At 36.6% G+C, this 22,198-nt stretch overlaps 1 protein-coding gene across 7 annotated transcripts in view; it reads left to right on the top strand.

Moving 5' to 3' along the window:
- Positions 1 to 22,198, top strand: part of TANK (TRAF family member associated NFKB activator) — a 94,740-nt gene that overhangs the window by 26,766 nt on the left and 45,776 nt on the right. For 3 of the 7 annotated variants that reach the window (XM_077760997.1, XM_077760999.1, XM_077760996.1), the window contains exon 2: positions 13,107 to 13,254. In XM_077760997.1, the coding sequence (XP_077617123.1) occupies positions 13,156 to 13,254 (99 nt within the window). In that variant the 5' untranslated portion in view covers positions 13,107 to 13,155. Of the gene's footprint in view, positions 1 to 8,209; positions 8,303 to 13,106; positions 13,255 to 15,002; positions 15,144 to 22,198 lie in introns of those variants that run through there. The other 4 variants (XM_077761001.1, XM_077761000.1, XM_077760995.1 and 1 more) reach the window with 4 other exon arrangements.

Here is a 22,198-nt window from a genome sequence, read left to right as displayed (position 1 = left end):
GTGGGAATTAAGCGTCAGACTTTGGCTCAGGTCATGATCTCATGGCTCGTGAATTTGAGCCCCACATCGGGCTCTGTGCTGACAGCTTGGAGCCTAGAGCCTGCTTTGGATTCTGTGTCTCCCTCTGCCTCTGCCCTTATTCCACTCATCCTCTGACTCTCTTTCTTAAAAATAAACATTTAAAAAAAATTTTTTTTAAGTGGGAAGTGATTATAACTAAACGTTAGGAGTGATGGTTCTTATCCATTTCCCTTCTTCAAGTAGGGAAAACACACATACTTTTGAATGTCTTTAAAAGTTTACTTGAACTATGTAAGACAGAGGATGTTCTTTTGTTTAAGTGTATGTACTCCATTATTGACTTGTGCTTTTGCTTCTGATACTTCTCACGGTTGAGGAGGCTAATACAGAACTAAACTACAGAAAAGACAGGGTGTATCTCTCACTAATTTATTTATCTCTTCTTTTGCTAAAGTGGCAAGCTTTCTAAAATAGAATGTGAATGCTTATTATAACTATTTGTACCCCAAGGGGTTGGAAAAGCAGGTGACTTTCTTTTCTAGGACAGAGTGGAAGAGATAACTCAAGGTGGTTTCCTCCCCCTATCCTGAAACTGCATTAGATTTAAAGTGGCCTCTTACCACAAGTGTGAACCCTGGCAGAACGCTTACGTAAAAGTAGAATCGTCTCAGCAGTGGGGGAAACCCAACGGAGGGGCTTTTCCCACCTTCCAGATCACCCACCCATACTTGTCTCTACTACTTCACAAAAAATATACCTTATTAAAGCATTAGAAATAATTCTGGGTGAAGGTGGTGGGAATCTGATACCTTTAAGCCTGTGACTCTTTTCAAACTTGAAATCCGAAAATATATTACTAGTCAAAGTTGAGTTATTCTGGTTAAGCTGGGCAATTGGTGGTGGAACATTGTTTGGTTCACATACCCCCAGCCTCAGTAGAGCTCTGGAAGTACTACCACTTACTTTGATGATTATTTTGTTTATTCGGATTGGTTAACTATCACTTGGAGAATAATGCAGGTTACCAAAGACAGTAGGCTCAAAATATTTTATCTATGGAGTGAGAAAAGAAGTTCGTTTAAAAAGAAGGTGGGTGGGTCTGGGGCGCCTGGGTGGCTTAGTCGGTTAAGTGTCTGATCTCGCTGTTCGTGGGTTCGAGCCCCGCGTCGGGCTCTGTGCTGACTGCCAGCTCAGAGCCTGGAGCCTGTTTCAGAGTCTGTATCTCCCTCTCTCTCTGACCCTCCCCTGCTCACACTGTCTCTCTCTCTCTCTCTCTCTCTCTCCTAGAAAAAATAAAATAAAATAAAAAGAAGGTGGGTGGGAGGAATTAGAGTAACACTTCAGAAGATTCAGCATCCATCCAGATGAAGGAGTCCCACAAAGGAACATGGAAGGAATGAAATTGCCCAAAAAAATAATTGAAGAAAATTTCCAAGAACTGAAGGATGAACTGCCAGGTTAAGTACACGATCAGGAATCCAAATGGCTCTGGACTTCAACAAAAACAATTGGAAGGTAGAAGAGAGCAGAGCAAAGCTTTTAAAATTCTGTGGAAAAATTACTTCCAACCCAGAACTTTGAACCTGGCAAACTATTCGTTAAATCTGAGGATAGAATAAAGGTATTTTCAGTTATGCAAGGTCTCAAAAAATTTACCTTGCAAACACTTTCTCAGGAAGCTGTTGGAGAGTTTAGTCCACCTAATGGAGGGAGTAAAACAAGAAAGATGAAAATTTGGGGTACTGAAAATGAGGGATTCAACCAGAGAGAGAGAGAGAGAGAGAGAGATGAACAAAGGGAATCCTCAAATTCAAGGTGAAAAAGAAGGTCTTGAGATGAAGGTTTCCCTTCAGGCATAGAGATCAACAAATCTAGACTGAATCAAGTCGAAAAAGCTCAGGAGAGTTCCTCTGAGATGAAAATGGTAGAGTAACTGAAGTGTCTAAATGGATTGTATTAGTATGATGGGAAGTAAAGCAAACAAAGTTTTTTCATGGAAAAGGTTTTTCAGGAAAGGAAAAAGAGCTAGAATATATTATGTGGCTCAGTAGGGAATAGCATTGCATAGTTATAAGAAAGTAGAAGCTGAATGCTTATCTAACCATCCTCTGTTTAGAAGATAGAACTATTTTGGGAGAATGGGGGGGAGGATATAAAGTTGCAGGTCAGAGCAGGGAGTGGGGAGTTAAAGAGAACAGAATCCTTACTTTGCATAGTGGGAAGAAAAGTAAAACTGAAAAGTCAATAGTGGCAACATTAGCATGTTATTTAGAGATACAGAGATAAATACCAGAAAGAACCAAAAGAGCTGAAAATTGTTGCCAAGGTGAAGCAGGAAATGGGGAGGGGAAAGAAGAAAGAAAGGGACTTACTGTTTTTCTTAAGCCTTGTGAACCTCTTTGACTCATTAAAATATAAATATGTATAGCTGTGGTTAAAATTTTTCAAAAAACTAAATTAGAATGAGCTAGAGATTGAACTTTCATACTGGAGAGACCTGGAATTATCTGCATCTTCCATTTTCTAATTCTTTGACCTTAGTCAAATTTATAAATTTGAACCTCAGTTTCCTTATGTAGAAAGGGAAGATAATTTACGCTCCTGCAGAAGAAAAATTAAAATAAGGTATTTTATATAAAGTACCTGGCAAGTAATATTACCTCAGTAGGTATTGATCCCTCCCCCATCCCTAATGTTCCCTGTGAGGAAGTATCTCCTTCGTGGTTGTCACTCAAACAGAAATCTAAAATTGCCTTTCTGGTCCATGGCTGTGTGTCTTTTTGGAATATAGGCATGCCATTGAGACCTATATCCTTTCTCAACTATCTGTAGATAGAGAATTTAGATAGAATTGAGATGATTTAGGGTATTGGTAGAGGAAGCATCAAGTGGAAAGGGCCATGGCTGCTTGGTGGGAGAAGACTGTGGTCCCACTCAAATTTCTCTCTAACATGAACCTCGGTGCAAATGCCATCAATGGAGTCTCTTCCCTTAATAGAGGAAACACTTGTCCTATAAACTGATGAGTTGTGGAAATTTCAGGGAACCAAGATCATTAGAGTGCTATTGCTGTGGGCAATCTGCCAAAATATCAAAACACCTTTTTCTTTCTTTCTTCTCTTCTCTTCTCTTCTCTTCTCTTCTCTTCTCTTCTCTTTTCTTTCTCAAACAACCTCTTCTACCTTAGCACCTGCTATTTTTGTTTCCAAATTCTATATACTTCTTTTGGAACAATTCAAAAAGCAGATCACTGTGGAACACAAAGACACTTTATAAAAAGTCTGTTTCCCTGCCCTGGTGCATATATTTGTACAGTGTTATACAGAATACTGTGCTTTCCCAGTTATGAGTTGACCCCCTGTGGCAGTGATNGATCTCTTTTTTTTTTTTTGAAAGCACCTTGGATGATTCTGTTGACCTATGTCCTATAGTCAGACATCCTAAACTGGGGCAGATGTGGGAACTGAGGTCCATTGAAAAGTTAAATGACTTGTTCACTCTCACTTGTCAAGAAGCACGTACTCTTTACTCCTAAATCTGATTTTATCTTTGGCTGACTAGGCTTTTTAATTTTATCTCTAATGTTCAAATTGTCTTAATAATGAAACTATATTTTACACAAGATGTTGTTTCAGTTAAAAATTAACTTTGGAATCTTTATTTTATAGAATCTTTTTTTTCCAGATACAAAAAAGTGAAAGTGAAAAAAGCAAAAAATTTTAATAAGCTCCTGGTTCCTCACAGTAGGATAGCACAGCAAGTGTTAGGATTTACTAGGTCTGAATATACACATTTGAGAAAAACTGGCCTTGAATAGCATGGCGACTTGGGTAATTTGGGCACAGATGCAGGTTTGAGAGGTAGGATTTTCAGGATATCCAGGGATTTGGGGCTCTTGTCTTCAGGAGTATTCAACAGTTGGAGTGAGAGAGTGTGTTGCATGATATTATATCTGATTTTAAACTTTTATCATATTATACGTTTAAAATCACACCCTAAACATCTTGGGAGTGACTGGAAATAGAAATCTGAAATCTCTGAAACCTTAATTATTTTCTCATTGGAGTTCTCACAGTTACTTCTAATAAAACAAGTAGTGACTTGCAAACATTTGCCCAACAGCCTTTAGGTGTTCCTCAGGGAAATTAAAAACAAGGTTATAAAGAGCTGGGGAGTCCTGTGCCAGTGGTTAAGAGCACAGAGTGCAGCTTTAAAATTATGTAAGCTTTTGCCTTTTTCCATTTATCATTGGTAATATTCTCAACACTAAATGACTGCTCAGCAATTTAAACTGTGATTTAAGACCTTTTTGTGAAAAGGTTCCCTATCTGTCTCCTGAAGTTTCACTATCTTGATAGATGAAAGAACTCTTTCCTTTCATAGTGGTTTTATTTTGTTTTGATATAGTAAATGACTCAGAAATGCTGGAGAAGTCCCTAGTCTGTTAACTCATGAGATTTTAGCTGCTGCTTTTTCAAAAACAACTTTGTCTTTTATGAATCTTGTTCAGCCTGTGACGTCTCTTACATTATTATGGTCTGTGTAGGGGGACTTTTTTAAGATTACTGAAAATATTTTTTTTTTCCAGTAGGATGGTACAAAACATCCTACTCTTGTGAAAGATCATTAGTAATGCTACTTTATTGTCACAGATTTGGCAGAGTAGAAGGGAAGAGACTTAAAAAAGATCATACAGAGAATTGTTTTTCCTGTTACTTAACAGCATGTAAGGGTTAACAGAACAGAGCCTAATAGTCTCTTTGCGTAAGATAACAGACTTCTGCTAAAATGTCTGTTTTATGCATTCCCTAGTTTATTTACCTTCTGACATGACCTTGTCCAGATAATAAGTGGCCCTATCTTTTTTGCTTTATATTTGAAAGGAAAAGTGTGTACATCTTGTGACATGGAGTGATACAGTAATGGGCATTGCTTCTTTCTCTTTCCACAGTTTTCTTTTCAAAAATGTAGGGTTTTGTTTGTTGGTTTGTTTGTTTTTGGTAAAAAGATTTGGGCTTGGTTGACTGTCCAAGGACTTAACAGTATCAGAGAACATTCAAAACAGGACTTTAAAAATATAAACAGAAGGGAAGCCATACTTTTAACCTTCATTTCTTCCTCTAGATTTTGTTATCACTTAGTTGATACATTTTCCTGGCCTGTTGTTAATTATGTGTCTTCTAGCAGTTCTGTCCAAAATTGTATCTAGTATCTTTCCTCTCAAAACATTTTTCTTCGTGTTTCTCTGTCTAGCTATCATCACTGTCTGCCTAGTATTTTGAAAAGCATGACTGTTGAATCAACTTCAACAAAGTTACCTGGGTTGCTTTGCTTATTGAAATGCGTATTTCAGGACCCCATCCCAGGCCAACTGATTTAGAATTGCTTGGACCCCCGAAGCTGCCTTCCTGTCTATTGTGCACATCCACTTGGCCAACAAATCCTGTTGATTTCTGACTTTGAAATGTTTCTTGAATACATTCATCTTTCATTTCCCCTGCTCTAGTTCAAGCCCATCTTTCACCTACAATACAGCAATAGTTTCCTATAGATATCCTCACTTTGTCTCCCTTTTTAGTTTGTATTGCATAATGTATCCAATTTACCTTTCTAAAATGTGTTCATCTCCTGCTTGAAAATCCTCCATTACTTTTTTTATAATTTTTTTTCCTAACGTTTATTTATTTTTGAGAGAGAGCATGAGCAGGGGAGGGGCAGAGAGATAGGAAGACAGAGAATCCAAAGCAAACTCTGTGATGTCAGCAGAGAACCCAGTGCAGGGCATGAACTAACTCATGAAATATGAGATCATGACCTGAACCCAAGTTGGACGCTCAACTGATTAAGCCACTCAGGCACCCCAGTCTTCCGTTCCTTATTGATGTCAGCAGGTTAAAGTCTGAATTTCTTAGAGTAACATTCAGGGTCCACTGCAACCTGGCCATATAATTGAGTCTGCTGCATATAGTTAATGCAGTTAGTATACTCTATAACTGTAGGGAGTTCCATCCAATTATGGTCTGCATGAATCCCCTAGGACTTTTATAGCGCAGCACAATCATACATGGTAGCCTTGACTATTCTGTCTTAACATCCTCACCTCTCCTTCCTCTCTGTAGACATCCTAGACTTCATAAATAACATACCTGCATTCTCTAAATGCACTCTACTAGTGACTTCTCAATGCCTCTGCTCTTTCAGAGTGAATATTCTTTCCTCCCTCTCATTCTCTGCTAGTTGAAATCCTCACATGTCCGATCTGTATAAAGCCTTCCACAGTCCCTTCATTTTAATTGTTCTTCGTCTTGAGCTATTATCATGCATATACCTTTTATTGAACAGTTCTTTTCTTCTTCTTTTGAGGTGAAATTTACATGCAGTAAATCTTCAGTGAACTATTGGGTGAATTTCTACAAATGTTTCCACCTGTGCTTCCCAGACCCCTATCAAGATGTGATATAATCATACCTTTTTACACATTTATAATTGGTCTGCTAGTGTGGTTAATCATTTTCATGCATGTTTGCCTTACTAAATTATAAACTCTAGTTAGAGAAAAAGGCAAAAACTGTGACTTTGTCTCTCACATGGAAAGATGTTGAGGAACAGATAAAATACATACTTCATATTAATCTTCACAATAACACTACAGACTGTACCATGAGAAAACTAATAATCAGAGAAGCTAAGTAAATGGCTAGAAAATTACAGATCTGGGATTTGAATCCAAAACCTTTACTTTCTTCCTTCTATCTGGTAAAGTGTTGGGAGGGCATACTTAAATGTTATGAAGCAAATAAAGTCATCTTTATAGTGTTATTTCACATATTTTTATATCACATACTTTCACAGTATCATGTCATCTCTTTACTTCCAGGACACCCTATGTAACTTTACTCCACACTTCTTGCCATCTTGAAATTAAATGCCATGTCAGCTGGTTTGTAACCAAGGCCTAATTTATAATAAAAATTAAAACAAAATGACTACTTTTAAAAAATCTGTATCATATGAGGAAAAATATATCTCTGTATTTGCCAAGCACTAGTTTCTATACTTTTTTTTCCCTATACTCTTTTTGTTTGGAAATGCTATATAATCATAAAGTTGAAGGAGATTAAATCATTTAGCTCCTTCATTTTAAAAGCAAGGAAAATTGAGGTCCGGTGAAGGTACAAGACTTGCCCTTTATTTCATTCCAACTGTTAACTTCTTTTCAAGCTCTTCTCATGGGAAGAGCACTAGCCTAATCAGTCATTTCTGTAAGTAACCATCATTATTATACTGAAGAATTATCTCAGGCTTGCAAAGTTGTATGATCAGAAAAATCAAGCTGAACAGTGCACAAAGAAATGCTTGTTATGCTATGCTTTTTTAGTTAAGAATAAGTATTATCTAACACTAAAAACATCTTTATAGCCTTTGGGAACCCACTTTAGAAAGGATGCCTACTGTTTGATAATCAAATAAAAGGAATGGGTGAGGTCATTCCTATCCATAATTCAAAACCCTGTGCAAATGTTATCTACCCCTCAAAGCCTTTCCTAAACCTCAAAAATAGATGTGACCACTTTCCTCTCCAAAGTCTGTGGCCTTTGGATACCTCAGGGAGTGTGTGTGCGCGCGCCCTCACGCCTGTTCTTTAAGTTACAGCTTTTGGTGTCTTCGTGAGGATAGTTTTTGTGTCTGTTTTGTTCTCTGTGTCAGTGTTGCCCAGTACAGGCTTTGTTCCTACTTGGCAATGTTTTATCAAATAAACATATCTACCATGGCACGATGGGAGAATACTTTGCAGTTGCCTTTAATAAACAGTCTTCAGCTAAGCGTTTCAAATCTTTATTCCCAGTTCACACACTTACAGCTTTGTAGCTCTAGGCAAGTTATTTAATACCTCTGAGCTCTTTTCAGTCATATGGCAATGTGACTAATAGGAAATAAAGAAATGCTGAAAAAACTTTGTAAAAGGAACACAACTCTGATGTGGTACTCTCTGAAGCCCCTTGCTGCACCCCACGTAAGTGTCTTATGTGTAATAAGTGAATCTAAACTTTATTAAAAATTGAATTGAATAATAATGGGATATATTTTGTTAAAATATATGTTTGGCCCTAGGAGTTGCCGAACCTTTGTTGGAGCTGGGAAACTTTACAAGGAAAGATAAAATTAACTCTCTCGTGTAGACTGCCTCTTTTGCCCTTGAACAGTTTCATTATTGAGCCAAGGAATTAATGAAAGAGGAAGCAGCCTGCTGCCCAGGGATTTTCTTGGTGCTTCCTCCTGGGTGAGCACACACTGGACCTGGGAGGCAGAACGGGAACTTGGTGTCCTTCATTTTCCTTCTCACAGGAACCACCCAGGGGGAAAAAAGGAACTACTGCCAGAGGGGCAGATGTGGGTGGGTAGGGATTATCCTGGCTTGAGGGGGAATGCCCTAGGTGGGTGGGGGTGCTTTGCATTCTGTTTGCCTAGATACATTCTAAGGCATCAGTGACTTAATCTTTTCCTCATAGAATGGAAAGAAACCAGCAAACCAGACTCAGGAATAAAGAAGTTACCATGGACAGCTTTCCTAAAAATACACTTAAGAGAGAAAAAACATAACTATAAGAATGTTTCCAAGGCAGAGGCTGCTCTAGCTTGGATCTCCTGGGTTTAGGCGATGAGATTTGGGTTTGAGCATGTTTACTATAAATAAAACCATTTCCCCAGAGCCTGGCAAGTTTTGCAGAAGGCATACCAAAATGTAATTGAAATGTGACTACCTCTTAAATTGTGAAATTAATTTTACACTTAACAAATGCTTTAAAAAAATGAGGAACAAGTTAAAGTTCAGGGTGTTAATATTTGAAATCTGTCCAATTTAATTAGTTGGGTCGCAGCGACTGTTTCCTTTTTCTCTGGTCAGTGTCACTGATCTGACACGCAATTCTCTTCTTGGTTGTGAGATAGAAATTAATGTATCGTTTATTTAGTTGTATTGACCTGAATTATATCTCTCCAGCATACATTCTTATTTCAGGAAATAGGATGCATCCATGTGGAATTTACTCAGTAACTCTTAGTGACATTTGTGTGATCTAATTCAAGGACCTGAAGTGAAGCCTCCACATTATTTACTTGCATATGATGCAGCTATTTTTAGTACTGCATTTACATTTTTAAAAACAAGAATGCACCTTCTTGATTGAACAGACATGCATTTTTAGACTCACAGACTCAAGAACTGTAGAACAAAGAAGTTTCTTAGAAATCAAGTCCAAACATCTTTTTTGTATTGGAGAGAAAAACTTGGGTTCAGAAAGATTTAGGGGCACCTGGGAGGCTCAGATGGTTAAGCAACTGACTCTTGATTTCAGCCTAGGTCATCTCACAGATTGTGAATTCAAACCCTGCTTCAGGCTCTGTGCTGACAGCACAGGGTCTGCTTAAGATTCTCTCTCTCCCTCTCTCTGCCTCTCCTGCACTTGTGTACAAGCTCGCTCTCTCTCTCGAAATAAATAAAACATAAAAAAATAAAAATTTTAGTTGCCCTGAACTCAGGTCACAGACTCATTCAGTGACAGAACAAAATAAACTAGATGGGTTCACAATTTAAACTTCTTGTTTGTCTCGGATGTTAAAATATAATGTGTTTTATGTTGACAGTTTGTTATGATGTGCAGCTTTTTAAGACAGTGATAGGTAACTTACCCACTTAGTTACTTAAAACCTCTAATTTCTGCATTTGCCTCTTAGAGTGTATTATAGTCTCTATAGCTGCCTGTCCTTATTTTCTTTTCTTTCTAGTATACTTATTTTTATCTTGTATTTTTATAAGCTGCCTTAAATCCTTCTTTGAATGATAAATGATATAGTGCCCAAATAAAGTACTCAAAGTGATACTTTATGTTAATATTATTTATTTTTCCATAGTGTCTATAGCATGTCAAAGATGCTGGCAATGTTAGTTATCCCGACAGTACTTCATCCCTTCTGTCTATCAGAGGTAGCAGTAGAAACAAACTTTCTAGTGGAATACCTAAAAAAATTACCATTCTTTTATTAATTCAGAAAACAGTAACACTCTGATCCCCATAACAAAAGCATCAAAATTATTTTTATTAAACCTGAAAATGACTTCGTGTATTTAGTATCTTAAAATGAAAACACCATCTGATAGAATTGAATATTACCTAGGTATTTAAAAGAGCATTGTGATTTATGGTCAAATGATTTTGGTAAGAATACCAAGGCCATTCAGTGGGAAAAGAATAGTCTTTAGTGCCAGGGCAACTAGATAGCCACATGCCAAAAAAGAGTTTGGACCCCTACCTCATACCGTATACAGATAAACTCTGTGGATCAAAGATCCCAAATGTAAAGCTAAAAGTATAAAATTCTTTTAAGGAAACATAGATGTAAATCTGCATGGCCTTGTATTAGGCAACAGTTTTTTAGATATGACATGAAAAAAACAAGCAACAAAATGAAAAATATTTAAATCAGACGTCATCAAAATTAAAATCAAGGAATAAAAAGAGAGTCTACAGAATGGGAGAAAACTATGCCAATTTATATATATATATAATATCATATATACACATATATGATATATATATATATCATATATATATGATAAATCTCCAGTTTCCAGAATATATAAATAACTAACAACTTAGTAGTATGAAGGGGCACCTGGGTGACAGTCCTTTGAGCATCTGACTCTTGATTTCAGCTAGGGTCTTGGTCCTGGGGTCATGGCATTGAGCCCCATGTTGGGCTCCATGCTGAGTGTGGAGCCTGCTGGAGATTCTCTCCCCTTCTTGCTCCCCCTCTCTCCTACTTGTGCTCTCTCCACAATATGGAAGCATATAACCCAATTAAAAAGTGGACAAAGGATTTGACTAAATAGACATTTCTCTAAAGAAGATACACAAATGACCAGTAAGCACTGGAAAGATGCTTAACATCATTAGGGAAATGCAAATCAAAGCTGTTCAGGTACCACTTCACACCCACTAGGATGGGTGTCCATTTAAAAAATGAACAACAAGCATTGGTGAAGATGTAGAAAAATTAGGGCTCTTATATCTTACTAGTAGAAACATAAAAATGTACATGTTCTGTGGAAACAGCCTTGGCAGTTCCTTAAAAAGTTACTTATCATCTAACCCAGCAGTTCTGCTCCTAGGTATATATCCAAGAGAATTGAAAACATATAGTCATACAAGTATGCATACACAAATAGTAGCTTTCTTCAGAATAATCAAAAAAATGGAAAGAACTCAAATGTCCATTAACTGAGGAACATATAAACAAATGTGTTAAATTCATACAACAGAATACTAAACATTAAAAGCAGTGAAGTACTGTTACGTGCTACAACATGGATAAACCTCAAAAATTGTGCCATGTGGAAAAAGCCAAACCAAAGGCCGTATATTGCATGGTTCCAATTATATGAAATGTACAAAATAGGCAAATCCATAGAGTCAGAGAGCAGATTAGTGATTGCTGGGGGATTGATGGGAGAGGGGAATTAGATTAACTGCTATTATTACCTTCTTTTTGTAGTGACAAAAATGTTCCAGAACTAGGGGCACCTGGGCGGCTCAGTTGGTTGAGCATCTGACTTTGGCTCTGGTCGTGATCTCACGGTTCCTGAGTTTGAGCCCTTGCATCGTGCTCATGCTGTCAGTGCTGCTGACAGATCCTCTGTCCCCCTCTATCTGCCCCTTCCCTGCTTGCACTCTCTCTCAAAAACAAACATTTTTAAAAAAATGTTCTGGAATTAGGTAATGGTGATGATTGTACAACAAAAAACCACAGAAGTGTATACTTTAAAATGGTGGATTTTATGTTATATGAATTGTATTTTTAATTTAGTTTTTTTAAGATTATTTATTTATTTTGGGGGAGAGAAAGATAGGGCATGAGCAGGAGAGTGGCAGAGAGAGAGGAAGAGAGAATCCCACACAGGCTCCACACTGTCAGCACAGAGCTCAACACAAGATTTGATCCCCCAAACCATGAATGAGATCATGACCTGAGCCAAAATTAAGTCTGGAAGCTTAACTGACTGAGCCACCCAGGAGCCCCTACATGAATTGTATTTTAATGTAAAATACTAAAAACACTTTTTAGAAAGCATGTGTATCTTAAAAAAAAAGAAAAAGAAAGAAAGAAAGATGTTATGAAAGCTTAGAGACTGAGATTAAGAAGGATTTCCAATCATAAAGAAGTGAAATAATTTAATACCCCCAGTCCCCCTAGGACTGATAGAGAACTTTATCCGTTCTCTGGCTTTCAGAGGATTAAGAGAAAGGTCCTGTGGTGTGGTTTTTTACAGCTGGACAGGAAAAATCTGAAGCATTACATGGCCCTCTGCTCAGAGCCAAGGAATGTGGTTAGAGATGTTATGCAAATTGAGATGATAAAACCAAATTACCTCCACTCAGTAGATCACCTGTAGTTCAGAAACAGCAGGGAGGTTGGAAAACTAATAAAGAGTGTGGGTAGAACTGAGGGATGTGATTTTTTCTTTTTTAATGTACAATCCAACAGCAACTCTCCCTAGATTTTGTGCTAAAATAAGAGCATTTTCACACATTTTAATTGCTCTGCGATAACAACAGTGTGAACTCCATCCACAAACATTTATTATCTATTTAATTTTGCTCTAATTTCAGTGTAGCAAGAATTCACCTTGTAAGTGGGAATAACTGTCCGTTTAGTAAAAAGAAATCCCTTCCCACGTTGCTAGTCCTGTTGTGCATTTCTATAATAAATTATTAACAACAAGTGGCCTTTTATATTTCTCCATTTTAAGGTTGCATTCATAGATTACTGTTTTCAGAGTAGCATCTTTATGAACTGGAACCCAACTTGCTCCTTGAATATTAGTAAATAATATTAAAAATTTTAGAAGTTAGGGTTTCTTAACATTTCTAATCAGTATTTTAGATAAGACTTGTATGCCTTTATTAACTTTTATAGTATTTGGTGTTATAATGTTCATGATAAACTGTATGGAACTGTTTTTAAGATGTGTTTTTAAAATGAGATTTGTGTAGCTTCATAGCTCTCTAAATTGTTTTATTTTCCAGACCTGTCATTTGCTCCATCCTTTATAGTGATGCTACAGAACAGAGAGGAATGGATAAAAATATTGGCGAGCAACTCAATAAAGCTTATGAAGCCTTTCGACAGGCATGTATGGATAGAGATTCTGCAATAAAAGAACTACAGCAAAAGGTATGTGATTTTGGATTTGAAAGTTATTTATTCTGGTGAATGGAAGTTGAGAATCTTTTACAACTGAAAAATATTGTGTTGTTTTGAAACTTTCTTAAAGAACTATAAATAACTAAACACAGGGATTTATGTTAATGGATGGAATTTAAGATTGTTATTGTTTTTTTTTTTTAAAAAACTGTGACCTGAGGGAAGAGTTCACAAAAAGTATTATCTTCTATAAATGATTTTAATTTTCAGTTTCAAAAGAGGGTAAATTGGAGAAAAGGTATATTTCCTAAGCATCAGTTTAGCTTAGTAGTTTCTAGGTGCATGTCTGCTCTTGGCCCATGATTAGGTCTTCATTGATCTGCAGCAAAATGAGAAAAATAAGAATGTAATGAACTTCTTGTAATGTTAAATGTGTCCAATTCAAAATTCTGTCCTTTATTCACCTATTATGTTTCCATTTTTCCATACTATCAGAGTATAGGGCAGAATTTTACTAACACTCTTTTGTGGGGCACCTCGGTGATTCAGTCCGCTGAATATCCCTTCCCAAGGGATCAAGCCCCGTGTTGGGCTCCACGCTGAAGATGGATCCTCCTTAAGATTATCTCTCTCCCACACTGTCACTGTCCCTGCTCGTGGGCTCTCTTCTCTCTGTCTAAAAAAAAAACCAAAAAACAAAACAAAACTCCCTACACTTTTGTGATATGATAATGGTAGAACTTTTGTTTACTTATTTAATATCACTATTTAGTAGTGTTTTAGGGGTCCCCAAGAGCATATACACATTCTCTGTTTTCTAGAGGGACTCACAGGACTTAAAATACATTAATGCTCACAGCTGATATTTATTACAGTGACATGATAAGATACACAGCCAGATCATTACTATATTTAAAAAAAAAAAAAACACATCAGGCAGATTCTAGAGGCATCCATATGCAGGCCTCCTATGCTCTTTCCCACCTGTAAAGGGTCACACAGAGTGTACCCTGCCTCCAGTTTCAGAAATTTAGTCACACGTATGTAGTGCTTCTACATAGGGAACTCCATTTGAGACTCAAGAGTTCAGAGTGTTTAAGAACTAGTCCCATAGATAGCCTCTGTTAACCAAAATTTCAGACTCTCAGAAGGAAAGTAGGTCTTCACCATAAATCTCGTAAGCTCTTGGTATAGTCTAAGTAAGCTGTCATAGCAGTCAACTTTATCACTTAGGAAATGTTCTCGAAAGTCAGGTTCCCAGATGCCAGCTGAGGGCTAACCTTCAGCAGTTTCAACAGGCAGTTGAAAGTTGGAGAAAGTTGGAGATCTTACATTAGTTCCCTCATTTAAGAAAAAAGTTTATTAGACTTGAAATTCTGAAGTCTAAGAAATATGCTAGCCATGCAGTTCTTAGTTTCTTCCATAAATAAAGGAACTACACAATTCTCTTCATCCTTTCTTCTTCATTACATCCATAATACTAGCTGTTATACATACTTTTAAGCATTCGCCAGAAATCATTATTATTTGTGATTCTCCTGTTGGTTTATAAAAAAAAAACTTCCATTTATATAGGTAGACTTCTGGAGTAAGGTTTTCCTTGGAATGCAGAGGAGAAACAGAGGCATAACAGTGACATGGAATTTTCTAAAATTATTGAAGTTTAGAATTTGGGTTTCTTCTCCTTTCCATTTCAGGTATAAGGCTAATTACTTTTTAAAAAGCAAAACAAAACAAAAATTCTCAACTTTTATTCTTCTTATTTTCCCATTAGGTTCATTAAGGAACTTCAACAATCCTATACTTGTTCTAGGAAAGTTAGGAAACACAGAATTAGGGAAGAGAAATATTGATATATTCTTACGTTAAGGCAGAAACAGAAATTTCTCTAACCGCTCCTCTTCCTGCACTAGCCAATGGTAAGCAACCCTTGCAATTACTCTTGTAATGGTAAGAAACTCTTGTAATTTAACCTTTTAACTGCTATGGAAGAAGCCTTCGTTCACATCAGCAATTATCTCAAGGAGGGTAAAGGGAATTTTTTTTGTTAATATTTGTCAAGTACTCAAGAAAAAAAGAAAACATGTATACTATATATTCTTATGTACTAAACTCAAAATATCCTGATTTATTTTAAAAAAATTATTTTATGCCTGCTGTATACTTGGCCCTTGATGAGGTTCTGAGAATGCTGAAACAAAACATAGTTTATACCTTTAAGGAACTTTCCAATAAGAAGCTATAAAAGGAAGAGTAATAATTATTATCACAGGATACTAAGTGCTACAGTGGAGATCTGTGGAGAATAACATATGAGCACAGAGAAGAGGCCCTAAATCAGTCTGGGAGGACCAGGTGGTAAGCCAACTCTCAAGCCCCTCACTTAGGCTAAGATTAGGAGTTGGGTAAATTAAGGAAGAGTCCCCTAAGCAGTGAGAGTGGTATATGTAATAAAAACACAAAAGCAAGGGAATATATGGTACATTCCACATAAAATAAGGTGATTCTGTGGCTCCAATAAGAACAATAGAAAGCAGTACAGGAAAAGAAGCTGTGAAGGTAGATTAGGGCTCCCTCATGAAGAATAGAACTACGTAGTTCGTATTACATTCTTACTCAGTCAAAATGTATTGAATGATTAATATCTATGCTTCAGAAAAGTCTTCCTTACATTAGAATATAGGATAGAGGACAATGTAGAATTCAACTCAACAAACATTGATGATAAACAGTATTCTAAGAGCCAGGAATATAAAAATAAGTGATAATCATCAAGATACATTATGAACTTTAATATGTATATTATATGTATTATAAATATATAAAGGTATATAAATGTATAATTATATGTAAGTATCTATTAATATGCATATGTTTTTATATATATATACACACACACACACACACAGTTGACCCTTGAACAATGCAGGGGGGTTGGGGTGCTGACCCCCCAGCACTGTCAAAAGTCTGCATGTGACTTTTTATTCTCCAAAAACATAACAACTAATAGTCTGTTGACTGGAAACCTTACCAATAACATAAGACAATTGATTAACACATATTTTGTATGTTATACGTATTATATACTGTGTTCTTAAAATAAAGTGGGCTAGAGAAAAGAAAATGTTATTAAGAAAATTATAAGGAAGAGAAAAATAATTTATATATAGTACTGTATTGTATTTATTATGGGAAAAAATCCACATATAAGTGGACCTGTGCTGTTCAAGGGTCAATTATTATAATTCAGTGTAAAAAAAGAAAAAGTGAATGGCAATCATTTCAAGCAGCCAACATGCAGACTTATAAGCATTAGGGATGAATTAGGGAAGAGATGTAATATTTATTTAGAAAATAGAATGGAAAGCAGGTGGCACCTGAATGCAGGCCACTTCTGAGTGTTATAACATAAGAGTCTAGATGATGCTTAAAGTATGTGGAATAGAAGACTGGATTGATGGTGGTGTTGATGACTAAAAGAACAGTAGAGAACATGCAGATTTACAGATGGGGAAATAAGATGTGTAATTAAGTTTTAGCTATCAGGTTTAGTTACCTGTGAGACATGCAGGTGAAATTGTACAATGAATAGTTGCAAATAATGGATTTAGAAGCCTAGGTAGAATTGTGAAGTAGAGATTATAGATACAGATTATAGAACAACATATTTTATTATAACCTTGAATAAAATAGCATTTCCAAGTTAGAGTATAGAGAGCGGAGGAGTATTTGAAAGATAAGAGGGTGAGAGGAAGGAAATAGGGTCAACCAGTTGGTCATTGGAGATTTAAAACTCAAGAATTGACTATGAAACAAGAGGAAAAACACCTATTCCTCTGAGAACTGGAGGTAATGAGAAAAGAAAAATAGGTACACACAAAAATATGTTTCAGATAGGAGATGGTGGTGGCAGGATGTTAGCAGGCTTATCATGTATCACATATGTGGAATCTAAAAAAGTCAAACTTCTTAAAAACAATAAAACCTATTAAAAACTCCTTACCAGGGGTTAGAAGGTGGGGATAAGGTTGATGGTGTTTAAGGGTAAAAACTTGCAATGAGTAGTGTGTAAGCCATAGAGATCTAATGCACAGTATAATGAATATAGATAATAATATCATACTATAATTATATAATGTGATAAATATTGCTACAAGGGCAATAATATTACAATATATGAATGTATCAAAATAACACACTGGACACCTTAAACTTACACAATGTTTCGTGTCAAATTTATTCAATAAAAGAAAAAATAGGATTATAAAGTAAGAGTATTTTTTTTCTGCGAAATGCATGGTGAGGTCATCTGAGTGAAGTAATTTTAGGATATTCTGAGAGTGGTAGTAAAGAATTGAAATAGCTTCAGTAAAGAAATGGAAGAAATATGTGACATCCAACATTTACCATGAATTTTTGGTAGTATCAATCCGTGTTTGTTGGTCATTTTTTTTCAGCAGCTTTCTTAGTATAGAAGTAGAATGAGCAGATGGCCAAATCCAGGATTAGAAGATTGCTGAGTTAAGAGTAGAAGAATGTGGGTAGTTGTGGCCAGAAAGTGGGTACACAAGCAATTGAAATTGTGTGGTTTGAGATACAAGCTAACCTCAAAAAGAAGTTAATCTAGCAGTCTAATAGACTAAGAACAAAAAAAAAAAAAGGGGGGGGGGTTATGTCTGAAGTTTCCATGAAGTGAAAGAACAGATCCAGAAAGAGTAGAAGAATGTGAGAAGTGAAAGGATTGTCTATTCCCAATGAGTCTGAATTTGATGTTTAGGATTTTCTGTTTTCATAGCAATGAAAGTGGATAGCCTGAGTGGGATTGAGAAATTTTAAGAAACTCAGATTAGAGCACTTCTCTTTAAAGTGATGACAAGATTAGGAGCATTTAGACAGACTATGCTAAAGGAGGAGCCAAAATTCTTGAATGTGAGAGAATGACTAGTATGTTGTAAGATACACAGTTTTGAGGAGAGACTGGTATAATTGCATGCCTTGTGGATGGCTTTTTGCTTAAGCTTAAAGGAATAATGTCTCAAAAGTGGCACTGATGAGGCGAGATAATGCGTACTTTCTTGCTCTCCCACTTCCTATTCCATTGCCCAACCCCTGTGATTTGATGGGACATTAGACAGCTTCATATGACGGGACTACAGAGGTATTTGTATCCTCCAGAGGCAACATAATAATTCCCATTTTAAACTGAGGGGCACCTGGGTGGCTCAGTTGGTTAAGAGTGTGACTTCAGCTCAGGTCATGATTTCTCGGGTTATGAGTTTGAGCCCCGCATCAGGCTCTGTGCTGACAGCTCAGAGCCTGGGGCTTGCTTCGGATTCTGTGTCTCCCTCTCTCCTCTCTCTTCTCTCTCTCTCTCTTTCTCTCTCTCTCTCTCCCCCTCCCTCCCCCCTTTCTCTCTCCCTCTCCCTCCCTCTCCCTCTCCCCTCCTCCCCTCCTCCCTCCCTCCCCTGCTCACACTCTGTATTTCTGTCTCAAAAATGAATAAACTTCAAGAAAAATTACTAAATAAACTGAGATATCAGTCTTTTTGAAATTTAATTTTTTTGGCCATTACATTCTCTATGGTATAATGAAATAGTTCTGACATTAGGTTTTATGTTTTGATCTCATTCATTATGGGTTTTTGGTTTTTTTTTTAGTTTTTTTTCTAAAATATTTTTGTGGGAAGACCTATATACTTCCTTTTGACATTTCTTGGGATTTTATTTTATAGAATATTTATTGTTTTTTGAATTACAGAATCGAATAAACCAGTGAAAGTCACTAATTTGTTGTCATTTAACTAGTCCCAGAAACGAAATTGAACTTTGAAGTAAACCAAGCTAGGTATTCCTCATTTAGAATCTTTAGTAATAAGACGATATATACAAGTTCTCAAACTTACAATATGAAGATTAGAGCAAAGGCTCTGAATGCCGATTTTGGTAAAGAAAATTATTATTTGATTTGATTTAGATATTTTGAGTTCAAGTGTTAGAAGATAAGGGGAAGATGTTCAGCAGGCAGTTGAAGTATGGATCTTTGAAGTAAAGAATCGGGTGAAAACACAAGTTTGGAAATCATCTTCCAGAGCTGTTTGGAGTAATAAGAGAAGGGGGCACAAAGGGGGAAGAGAATAGAGCAAGAGAGAAAAGCAAGAGGACAGCCTTGGAGAAGTTGCCTGGCGTTCTGACGGCAGAAAGGCCCTAAGGGATATGCTGTCAGTGAGCCTAGCTGCGCTTCCTAACATTATGCTTAAAGAATTGGTCTATTGAGTGATATCAGCAAGATGGCAGACTAGGAATTTCCGGGCCCTTGTTCTTCCATGAAAACGTCGAATAAACTGCAGATTGATTGAAAAAATTTTCTGGGAGTTCTGGAAAACAGTGATCTTCAGCAACCAAGCAAACGCCTAGTCAAGAAAAAGCCATATTCAAAACTGTAGGACATTTCATGGCATTTGTACTTGCCCTTGACCTACTACCTGCCCAGAATGGTGTGGTGCAGTTGGGAAGAAATAACTGAATTCCTGGTTCCCTCCCTCAGAAAGGAAGGAGCAGAGTGAAACTTGTTTGAAACCTCCTGACCTGTCTGTGGACTATCCAAGGGACTGTTTTCTGTCTCACCTGACTCGGAGCTCGGAGTTGGGAATGGTAGCATAGTTTCGGTGTCAGGGTGGAAGTCGTGGAAAGCAGTGGTGAGCAATTTTGCATGTGGATACTGCAGGGAGGCTGCAGTGTGGACATCTGAGTGCAAGAGATCAAAGGAAGAGAAATATAATAGAACATCTAAGATTCTAAGAAGCTGGTGTAAGACTTTTTGGGAAAGTAAAATACTTTCAACCAGCCAGAGAAAATCATAAACAAACAGAATACTACACACACTGGCTGAAACAAGATACACACACAGAAAATAACGAGGAAGAACTTAAGGCTTTACCTTGAGCCAATCTCAAGGCTGATGGGCCTGCTAATTAGTAAAGATCTTCCACACCAGACCACAAAGACTGGGAGAGCTTATTCATATGCCCCAGTTTTCAACAAATTACAAGGCCTATGAAGAAACAGGGAAATGTGGCCCTTTCAAAGAATCAAATAAATTTCCAGAAGTAGTTGCTGATAAACATATATCAGACTTACTAGGATAAGGACTTTAAAACAGTCATAAATATGCCCAGAGAGCTAAAGGAAAATAGAACCAAAAAATTAAAGGAGGGGCGCCTGTGTGGCTTAGTTGTTAAACGTCTGACTTCAACTAGGTCATGTACTTGTGGTCCGTGGGTTCAAGCCCCATGTCGGGCTCTGTGCTGAAAGTGTGGAGCCTGCTTGGGATTCTCTCTCTCCCTCTCTCTGCCCCTCCCTGACTCACACCTTCTCTCTCTCATTCTCAATATAAATGAATAAGCTTTTTAAAAAAAAGGAAATGAGGAAAGCAATAATATAAACAAAATGGGAATATTCACAATGAGACCTTTTTTAAAAAAATGAAACAAATTCTGGAGTTTAAAAATAAAATAAATGAATTGAAAATTTCACAAGAGAGGTTCAAGGGCAGATTTGAACAGGCAGAAGAAAAAGAAAAATCAGTGAACTCCCAAACTGGCCATTTGAAATAATGGAGTCTGAGGAGCAAAAAGAAAAAAGAAGTAAGAAAAGTAAGCAGAGCCTAAGAGACTTATGGAACACTGTCAAGTGGGGCAATATACACATTATAGGAGAAGGTGAAGAGAGAAATTAACTTTTAAAAAACAAAAAGAGAAAGAAAAAGGTTATTTAAATAAATATTAAATGATGACTTCGCAAATTTGGGGAGCAACATAGATCTACAAATCCAAAAAGCTTAATAAATTCTATGTAGGATAAATTCAAAGAGCCATGCTTCAAACTACATTATAATCAACTGTCAGCAAAAACAAGATAATCTGGAAAGCAGCAAGAGAAAAGGGATTCATCTTGTACAAGGGAGCCCCAATAGGACTGTCAGTGGATTTCTCAGCAGAAGCCTGCAGGCTAGAAGGCAATGGGATAATATATTTAAAGTGCTATAAGGAAAAAAGCCCTATTAACCAAGAATTCTGTATATATCTGGTAAAACTATCCTTAAATGGGGAAGAAGTTAAGATTTTCCCAGACAAAAATAAAAAGTTCATTACGACTAGACCTGGCCTAGAAGAAATGGTGAAGAGTTGAAATGCCTTCAAGTTGAAATGAAAGGATGCTGGATAGTAACTTGAAGCCATATGAAACTAAGTTTTCTGTAAAGGTAAATATAGACAAATATAAAAACTAGTATTCTTATAATTTTGGTCTGTAACTCCCATTTATTTTCTACAGGATTTAAAAGACAAATATATAAAAAATACTTCAAATCTTTATTAATGGGTGCATAGTATATAAAGATGTAATTTGTGACATCAGTAACAAAGTAGGGAGGTGGAGGGAGCTATGAAGTTGGAGGGTTTTTTGTATACAGTTGAAGTTAGTTTGGTATGAACTTAAGATACTGTCATAACTTCAGGATGTTGTATGTAGTCTCAGTGTTAACCACAAGATATCTACAGAATACGCACAAAAGGAAAGGAGAAGAGAGTCAAAATGTGTCACTACAAAAAGACAACGAAACACAGAACAATGGAGGAAACGAAAAGTAAAAAGCTGTAAGATATATAGAATACAAATAGCAAAAAGGCAAATGTAAGTACTTACCTATTGGTAATTACATTAAATGTAAATGAATTAAACATCCTAATCAAAAAACATGGTTTAACAGAATGGATTAAAAAAACAGAATCCCACTGTGTGTTGTCTCCAGGCCTCACTTTAGATTTAAGCACATGCATGCATAGGTTGGAAATGAAAGGATGGGAAAAGATTCCATTCAAATAGTAACCAAAATACATCAAGGGTGTCTATATTGATATCAGACAAAACAAACTTTACATCAAAGATTTTTATAGATGATAAAGAGGGTACTTTTA

The sequence above is a fragment of the Crocuta crocuta genome, unplaced genomic scaffold, assembly GCF_008692635.1.
Source record: "Crocuta crocuta isolate KB4526 unplaced genomic scaffold, BGI_CrCroc_1.0 scaffold153, whole genome shotgun sequence".
Classification (NCBI taxonomy): domain Eukaryota; kingdom Metazoa; phylum Chordata; class Mammalia; order Carnivora; family Hyaenidae; genus Crocuta; species Crocuta crocuta.
The sequence above is the reverse complement of the archived record's forward strand: the minus strand, read 5'-3'. Positions and strand labels throughout refer to the sequence as shown.